The sequence below is a fragment of the Lactuca saligna genome, chromosome 2 (genome assembly GCF_052625555.1).
Source record: "Lactuca saligna cultivar CGN05327 chromosome 2, ASM5262555v1, whole genome shotgun sequence".
NCBI lineage: Eukaryota > Viridiplantae > Streptophyta > Magnoliopsida > Asterales > Asteraceae > Lactuca > Lactuca saligna.
Window position 1 is genome coordinate 15193164 of NC_136418.1, and position 10218 is coordinate 15203381.

At 35.5% G+C, this 10218-nt stretch overlaps 1 protein-coding gene across 1 annotated transcript; it reads right to left on the reverse strand.

The window, feature by feature from the left end:
- Window positions 1-7946: 7946 nt before the first annotated feature.
- On the reverse strand, window positions 7947-8543 carry LOC145029536 (F-box protein CPR1-like). Its single transcript, XM_078978045.1, has one exon. It carries the CDS (start codon window positions 8541-8543, stop codon window positions 7947-7949), a length of 597 nt encoding a protein of 198 aa, XP_078834171.1.
- Window positions 8544-10218: the final 1675 nt, after the last annotated feature.

The window sequence follows — 10218 nt, forward strand, 5'->3', positions numbered from 1 at the left end:
AAGCAAGCGGTGGGTGAGAGTGGACACCCATTAAGTTGCCATTTTATAGGCAAGAACCTTATACCCACCTTATAGACCGGCTTCGTGAATGAGGCGTACTAGCGGTAAGACCGACTTTACTCTTATACATATATATATATATATATATATATATATATATATATATATATATATATATATATATATATATATTATTAACTTATAATATTATAAAGTATAAGGGTTGAATTTTAACTTTTAAAATTCTAAGGGCTAACTTGGAATTAAAGTATTCATAAGAGAAAACTTTACAAATTCCAAAACTTGAGGGCAAGTTTTGAAACTATTCAAAACTAATTAATTCCATAACTTATATGTTTAAAGTAGTTTTAATCCAAAAACTCTTCAAGTTCCATAACTTGAGGACAAATTATGGAAGACTTTAAACTAATAAAGAATTAACTTTTTCTTTATTTTATAACTTATGAAATTAATTAAGGTTACATTTTTTTTATATATTTATTTAATGAAGAGACTCTTCATTTTTTGTAACCTTTGCCAACTTTATGAGTTTTATGAGTCTTTAATGTGACTCTTCATGTAACTTGAGGATAAGTTACACAAACACATTTTAGAATCAACTCTTAGATTAATTTGGATTGAAAACAACTTTTTCACTCAACTTTTCTATTAATCTAAGCAACTCATAAGAACAAGATAATTCAAATCAAACTTTTTCATGTAATTAGTCTAACCTTTAAACTAATACAAAACATGAATCTATTGACAATTATCTTTGAATGGATTAGCCTGAACATTACCACATTAAAAACAAGTTTATAAGTTCAAAAACAACTTAGGGTAATGTTCCTAGTCCATTTCTAGCCAAAAATCTCGAAGATATGCTGTCTGGGGTCCAACTCATCGATTGCATGAACACAACTCGGCGAGTTGGATGCATTTTGCCTTGGACTCGTCGAGTCTCTTCATGGACTCGGCGAGTCAGCTGGGCTGACAGCATCAAAACTCGATTTTTCAGCTTCTATTGCAGGTATAACAAGAAAACAAGCCTAGGCTCTGATACCACTGTTGGGTTATGAGCATTCTAACACTCCTAAGTGTACATGCAACCCTAAATACCTTGGATCTATGTTTTCTCTATTATACATGCAAATATGAACATCCAAGGTATTATCCTAATCTAGCATACAAAATAATGGATATAACAAGATAGAATACATACCTCTTTGATAGTGCTTGTCTTCATGAAGCTTGAGTGCCTAGTACCCCAAGTGTGACACCTCAAATGGTTCACACAACACCAAATACACTTGGAATAACTTAGAGAGAAATTAGAACACTTCATGAAATCGTCTAGCCCTCATACACACACATAGTCACGATTTCTTGAGCCATGGGTTTCTTTTATATGGTGGCTATTAGGGTTACACCATGTAACTCATGACTTTACCCATTCCTTATGCTCCATGGATTTTAACCTCCATGGAGTATCCATGGGTCACCCCATGGACTTAGTCCAACATAAGGAATCTTGGATCACAAGCCCACATATATAAGAATGAATGATTTACACAATCAACCCATATATTTAATTAGTCTCCTTTTGATCACTTAATTAATTCCAAATTAATTCTCGATCAATACTAATTAAATAACCTTATTAATATATTAGAACTTATAATATATTAACAAACCTTAAGTGTTATTTCTCTCATTTTAGTCTATCCAAGTGCATGATGCCATGCAACCCAAATGGACCATGCCGGGTTGGGTCAAGTTTTACCAATTATAGTTATGGACTTAGACATTAATCCAACAATATTTATGTGCGAGAAGTGGTAGCTAGGCACGGGGTTCCAGTGTCAGTAGTCTCTAACATGGATGTTCGATTTACATATAGATTATGGAAGAAGTTCCACGAGGAACTAGAAACTCAGTTACATTTCAGCACGACGTACCACCCCCAGACACATGGCCAGAGTGAGAGCACGATCCAGACACTCGAGGATATGCTTCGAGCATGTGTACTGGATATTGGAGGGAGTTGGGATACATTCCTCCCACTAGCAGTGTTTTTATACAACAATAGTTATCATGCTAGTATCGACTGACCGCCGTTTGAGATGTTGTATCGTCGGAGGTGTAGGACCTTGTTTACTGGGGTGAGGTAGGGCACCGAGTCATGGGGAGCCCTGAGGTGGTTCTTTAGACCACTAAGTTTATTCAGCAGGTGCGTGACAGGCTATGAGTCGCACAGAGCCGTTAGAAAAGGTATGCTGACCGGTGCCGATCGGATCTTGAGTTCTAGGTGGGAGACTTCTTCTTTCTAAAAGTATCACCATGGAAGGGTGTTATTCGGTTCCGGAAGAGGGCAAGTTAGGGACCCGGTTTATTGGCCTGTTCAGGATTTTGGCTCGGGTGGGCAAGGTGGCTAACCGTTTGGATCTACCGGACGAGCTTAGCCAGATTCACAACACCTTCCATGTATCTCAGCTACGAAAGTGTTTCACAGATGAGGCTGCAGTTATATATTTGGATGACATTCAGGTGGATGAGAGCCTGAACTACATTGAGCGGCCCATGGCGGTTTTATATAGGAAAATCAAGGTCCTTCGTAATAAAGAGGTGAAGCTAGTGAAGGTGCAATGGCAGAATCGAAGGGGCTTTGAATGGACATGGGAGTCGGAGGATGACATCCGAGAGCACTCCCTGGATTTTTTCGCATCAGTAGACTTCGAGGACGAAGTCTACTTCAAGTGGGGAGGGGGGATTTGTAATACTCGATTCGGGTATCAATTTCTTTTCAGAATTTTAGGGTTTTAAACTGGAACTCAACGAGTTGGGGAGCTCCAACTTGTCGAGTAGAGATTAGTTGTGGTACGCGGGATTTAGGACCTACTCGACGAGTTGGAAGGCCCAACTCGATGAGTAGGCGCTATAAAGGAAAACCCTAAATTTTAGGATTTTCACCCTATATAATCTCATTAAAAATCGTGAGGCTGACCTTCCATCAGCCTCTAAACTCTAAGCACATCAGTGCTAAACCCTAATCTCCATTTTAGAGTGACTTTTGGATCTTAAGAAGAAGAAGATAGTGAGAAGAAGGAGAAGATCCAGCAAACAAAGCCCTTGCTCTTGAGCTTCACCGTCTTGTGGACTATTGTAAGCACTCAAGATTCGATTTTTATCTTAGAGTATGACTAGATCTTGAGTTTACTCTTCATTTCATATCAGTCTTCTCGATTGCATGCACGGGGTTCATAAAGTTTGCAACTTTATGAATCTCTAGGGCAAAATGGTCCCAAGGTGGGCTAGACCTAGCTTTTGGTCAAGCATGGATGCCATGCATGGATTTTAGGGTATATTTTTCCCTCTTTGGCTATTTTGAGTTCAAGACATGCATTGGAGATGCATGTCCATAAAGTCTCCATATTTGGAATGTTTTGAGGATTAGAACCTCTTCTGGAAAAGGAGGGATTCCAGATCCCTAGAGTCTTGAACCACATGGCAAAGATTTTGAGCTTTCCAACCTTTGTTGAGGGCTTTAGAGCATTCAGAGTGGTTCTAGAGGAAAAAGTTGGAAACTTTATCCTTCTAGACACCTTTAAGTTTCAGATCTAAGCCCCAGAGTCCCTGCAATCAACATATCATCTGAATAAGCAAACTGGGGGAAACCTCAACGAGTTGCCCTGACAACTCGAAGAGTTGGATCGGGTTTCCCCATCTACTGGATATTGAGTGAACTCAACGAGTTGGATAGGGTTTGTCTTGGTTTATTTGACTCTGAAGGAACTCGACAAGTTGCTAGATGCACTCGACGAGTTGGGGTCAACATGGACTGTTGACCTTTACTGTTGACTTGGACGTTGATCATTGTTGACCAAGTTTGAACTGAAGCATTAGCTTACTGTTTGTTAATTTTTTTAGGTACTTCTGAGCCTAAGGGAAAAGGCAAGGCTTTATAGCACAACATGTACTCTCCGACATTTTATTTGATGGGACACTCTGATGTTTGAAATAAATGTTAATGTTATGGATTTTGAAACAATAGTCATTTCTACTTCATATTTTATGGGAATGTTTTGTTAATTAAAAATGAAAATTTTCTTTTAAAAAATTTAGGTCGTTACAAAACAATTATTCACTTAATCTTATGTGGGAATGTAGGTGTTGGCGTGATTGAGTACGTGTGGGTGTGGGGTGGGAGTAGGCATTTGTGTATGCTTTATGATTGTGGGTGCAAGATAGGTTATGTAGATGTGGTTGTAGGGTGGGTAGGGTGGAGTGGATTTTGTGGGGGTTTGGTGGTTTGTGTGTATGGTGTATGCATTAGGGTGGGGTAAGGTTGTGTGTAAGAGAATATTGGGGCGATGTGTGGCTGTACGGTATGATGGGGTAGGGTGAGTTAGTCAGCGTAAAGGTGGGATGGGGTAGGGTGAGTGTGTGTATATGGTGTGGGGTGGGGTGGGTGAATAGACGGGTAGGTGGGTGCCTGTAGGTGTGGGTAAAGGGGTTGGGTGGGGTAGATGTCAACTTTTGGATAGACTTGTTGGGTTTGCTTGGGCATGTATATGTGGACGTGGGGTGAGTAATAAGACCTTTTCGAGAGGGTGAATAATAAGACCTTTTGAAGAGGGTTAGTCTCCACAGAAGAGATAAAAGAAGAGAGAACTTGGGGCAATTTTTGATGTATCAATTCATAAAAACAGAGTTCAATATATAAACTTGACTCAACTAGTGACTCCATAAGCTATGGAATTGAAAAGAAGTTGTGAAAGACTTATTCTTATTGACTTAATGAACTAAAGTACCATCAAAAGCATGCAGTAATGGAAGACTTAATGTGGCTGTTATTCATACTTGGGCTCCAAGTATTCATTACTCTTCAAAGCAGGGTGGGTCGGCGGATCACTCTTCTGGGTTGGGTGTGTGTAATACCCACATTAGTGTTGTAACGTCCCATAAATATGATCCAAAAGTTTCATTTAAAAAAATAAAAAATAAAATAGTATTCCAAAAATATTATTCATACAACCCAAATGAAAGTAAGTGTATCAACATCATATCTATCAGAGTAGTATCTCAAAAGCGGAAACATGTGATGTGTGCTCTGAGATCATCCTGAGCTCTCTCCTTTGAAAATCGTATGCACAAAACTTAGTGGATGCATTTTACAATTTATTCATTTTTATTTAGAAGATAATACAGTGTCTGCAACTGAAAATGTTAAAACTGTAAACTTATGAAAAAATAAAGTGAATATGCTTATGGTTTATCATTGAAGGGAAAAGTAAATTACAAATAAGTATAAAGACAACTACAAATAGCTAATTCAGAGAGAAATTTTAAACCACAAATTTCAAGCATAAAAAAATAAAACAATTCATACTAATGAGTAATGACTAAACAATTATGATGTATGTTTATGTATCTTTATTTAAACTTACCGGTGTTTTTTTGAAGCTGGTGATTATACTTTTTAACAACAAAACCCTTTTTTTAAGAAGTGAATGTGTTTTCTTGTTAACCAGACCTAAGAACTGCTTTTTGCAATTCCCGATAAAATTGCTAAATTTTAAAAAGGTTTATCTAAAAGAAAGAAACAATACAAGTATGAATAAAAATATAAGTTATTAGCAAAATTAACCATAAGGAACGAGATTGTTAATAATAATAATAATAATAATAATAATAATAATAATAACCAAAAGTTTCTCAACATTGGAAAACGACCATATTGTTGGAACTTAATGTTGGTGATTTGTATTACTAATATTATTTAAGTGTAATGAAATTAATTTGATGATCAATGCAATCTTGATACATATTAAAGAAGTTAGGGCGACACTAAGTGCACATTTGTTTGAGTCTATTCAACATTCAAAGTACATTGTTATTTAGTGGCAAAATCCCTAAACTGACGGGGTCCGGGGGGAGCGCCTGTGGTAACGAGGTTCAAGGGGTGGCAACCCGTGGCAGGGTCCAATGGGCAGAGCCCTGACTGGGAATCTGAGAAAATGCATTAAAATTTGAATGAGAGAAAAATAACGTGGTTTTTACCCTAATCTTAAACACGGTTTTAGTAACAGTTGAGACGGTCACGAAACTACCATATGGTGGTTTTTTGGCAGTTCTCAGACAATGTAGTTTTTAGACAAATGAGTTATCTCCTAATATTGGTCATTCTCGTTTTTTTGTGGTACATCCCATGATCATAACATCTTTTCATTCTATGTTCTTGATATACGTTGAGTTTTATTCGATATAAAGATTTTGAGATTACCATCGAAATACTTTAATCTGAAAGTGTAATTCATGATTCTTAATTTCCCAAGTATTCTAAATAACCCGATTTTTAACACTGAATCTTCTATTGGACTATTCACTTTTGTTCATAAATTCCAAAAGATATAAAGGTATATCGAAATATGATCATCACATGTGTTCATATATTTTTGAATCTTATTATCGATCGAATGCACCATTTAATAATTTAAATTGAGTTTATGTAATCATTTTTTAGAGTCCATATTTGTAGTACAGAACAATTCGAGCAAAAACACAACTTTATATCATATATGGCTCCAAATATACATGTTATATTGCGAATTTAACCAATGATGTCAACTTTTCTAGGTTGGTTGACTTAGTGGCATCAAATTCCATGTTACATACAAATCAGATTCAGTTGTCTTTTCAATAACCTAGATCAAATGCAGTTATGCTGTTCATTGGCGTCATGATTATAAATATTTTCATAATATTGTTACTAGTATGCTTCTAAACAATTGTATCTTGTTTATCATGTTTTAGAAAATGTTGCTATTCGATTCATTGGGGAAGAGCCTAACTCAAATCTTATATGTCTCTCTCTTGTTTTTCATGTTCTTATCTCTTTTGGTTTCTTCAAAATGTGTTCTGTTGGGAAAGCATATGACTAAGAGCCTTGCTTTGTGCAACAACATTCTTACTTTGCCAGTTTAAAGTGGCTTCAACACTACTCACAAAGAATGTTTCTCAATTTGGTGGATGAAATTGTTGTGGGATATTTTATCTTCCATTTATGCTTAATGGTATGTTGGAGTTTTCAAATGAACTTAGTGGGGGAAACTAAGCCTGGTATTTCTGCAAGGTGGATATAGAAAGTTGGTCTGTAGATATCACATAACAATGAACTGGGGGTAGATTTTGGATAAGGCTTTTTGTTTATGGGCTATAGATAGAGATTTCTGATAGTGTTGGGAAAGCTTAGAAGGATGGATGACTTTGCAACGAAGGGGATCTGACTTGGGGGATTGTTTTCTAACAAGTATAGTAAGCAAGCACCATTTGGGATTTTAGGTTACTATTGATCATAATAATTTTCAATTAATCAGCAGGTTATAGTCCACATGCTGATTGGTATCCAAATAAAAACCAACACAACATACTACCAAAGATAGACAATTAACCACTGAACATTATTCATATAATATGGTAAGCAATTGCAAATAACAGAAGCAATATAAAGCCAAGGACATAACAATGTGAGTAACATTACTCATTTTGTCCACTCCTACTCTTTGAAGTTATGTGATCATACCAACACTTATATGGAAGCATCACAGTTTAACATTACAAAATAGAGTAACAGAATAGTTGCAAAATAAATATAACTTAAAACGTCTGCTATTAATTTGTCTTCTGGCCTTCTAGAAGGAAAAACCCTGAAGACATGAAGTGTCTATGAGATTTCAATCTAAGACCTCTTAAAACATGGTCACAAGCCTTACCCATGAGGCCAACCGATGAACATTTTTTATTTGTGCATATTTTTCACAAAAAAACTGTGAGATTTAATCATCATTAATGTTAGAAACATTGATCTCATGGCCAACGTGTTTCACAACTTCAATTACTACTACAATACAACTGATCATGCAAACGTAGTGTTTCCATGTATGAATTCACAAAGAACGAATCACCTTTTCCACAAATCCCAAGATCATTAAAGTGTTTAGAATTCGGACATAGACAACAAGTGTACCAGGTCGAAAAAGACCATCTTTCACTTCCATTATAAGTTTTCCATTTTTTTTAAATCCCAATATCTTTTTTGGCCCATGTGGTGCCTTAATGGTGTATAGCTTTGTAAACGATTTTCCAACACCATCTTCCATCATCCATACATCACAAACACAATTCTTATATTCAAGCATGACAAGAGACTCCCTTACCTTAGAAATACACAACTGTGTGTTAGGGTGGTGAGCTAAACTATCTGGAAGGTCTACAACTCCAAAACTCTCATTAGTCATATCAAATGACACAATCACATTACAACTCCTTAATCTACCATCTATGGGCACCTTGTGCAAAGCACACCAATAGATAAACCTATCAATAACTACCTGGAGGAAATGTAACTCGAAATGACTTAACAGATTGCTAGATAGAATTCTCCATTTCCCAGAACTCATCATATAAATCTTAACTTTCCAAGGGTTGTTGATTTCACTTTTCTCTTTATACCACCAATTGAATTGTGTAATCTTGATGATCATAGGGTCAATAGTGACAGGACAAAAACTCCAAAACCAACAACTATTTCATGTCCCACATACATCTCATTAGGCACAACAAAAACAATCGATTTTCTAATTGAAGGGTTCCATGGAAAAGCCATCCCAGTAAAGCTGCAAAATATATCGATTAATTCCGACTAAAAATTTGCTTAATTGAAGTGGTGGACTAACACAAATTTTTAACGTTTAGCAAGTTTTATCGCATTTGAGTTGTTAGCGAACTAAGAAAAAAATAGGGTACGTTTAACATGCTCTTACAACCTTTCATCGTGGATGGTTCCAAACTTATACGTCCAAAAGTTGTTATTGGAACTCCCACCAAATATGAGGCACACATGCTCTTATAACCTTGATCGTTGATGGTCCAAAAATAAATAGATAATGCTATGAAGATTGAGGATATTTATGTATTTTTTGAATTAAGATCAATTAGTGTATAAATATTGGAATCGGTATGTATATTTTTTTAGTTTGCTAACAACTCAGGTGGAAACACGTTAGATGATAGCGGAAGGGGGTCTCTCTTCAAAAGAGAGATGCTGTTCAATCACCATTGATGGCTTATTTATTACTTTTATGCATTTTGTGTATGTTTTTTTTCTAGCAAAAGTGGATTTTTCACATTGAGTTACTGTGAAATTTCACTTGGGATCTTCATCTTTCAAATGGCACAAAAAATTCTATTAATGATCAACAAAAATCTAAATTGGCATGCATGCTATTGCAGCCAATATCATTGTTTGATCTCAAGACTGGGTGGAGTATACATCAGTATTTTGGATAAATATTAATGCTTTAGAAATGAATACCAAAGAAATAAAGATAAAATGGAGAATAAAAAATTGTTTAGATAGAAATATAGTACCAAAATACATTGAAACATGTTTCTATCGTATTGTTATCGTATTGGTTGTTACGAATGTGGTATGTGTGTATCTAAAAGATCTCAAGGTACCCGGATGTGGAATGAGTGCTATGACAAAGTTGACTTATCTTCATGCACTTAGTTTTCTAAAAAAATGTCGATTCTATATAAATGAAATATATACTTACATAGGAAATATTTGATTGTAGTAATTTCTTTTCGTCGAATGCCTCTTTAAATTAAAAATATGTTACGGAGAAATACATAGGAGTAGCTCTCGGGACATGAATCCACACCCTTTATGCCATAGAGGTTGTGGCATACAATTTTTAGATTAATTATTGAGATTTAAAGATTGCATATACTGACTTACTGAGGAAACTGATGGTTAATTAACTTTATTTATCCGAAACTTTTTATTTTTGCAGCCGTTTTGGTATGTTCTTTGACAGCCAGAACACGTGTGTGTTAAGTTTCCGATCTTCAGAGAAGTTATCATTGATTTCTTTTCATCAAAATACCCAATCATTCAAATGGATAAATATAATCTGATTTTCATAAAATTGGAGTAGTGCCTTTCTTCCATAAAATCATTTCCTTCCGAGAATTTAAGTGGTGCATAAATATAATCTGATTTTCTAAAGACCTTTTAAATGATACAAATCATCATATTTGTTTTGCTAGATTCATTTATCTTATAAATGTCAACTCCAAGGGGGGCGGAGCTTGGATTTTATGATAAGGTGGCCTACAACTTAGTAAGAAATTAAAATATTTTTTATATAAAAA

Coding starts and splice junctions, on each gene's coding strand:
- LOC145029536 (XM_078978045.1), bottom strand. CDS start 8,543: ATGATCATCAAGATTACACAATTCAATTGGTGGTATAAAGAGAAAAGT.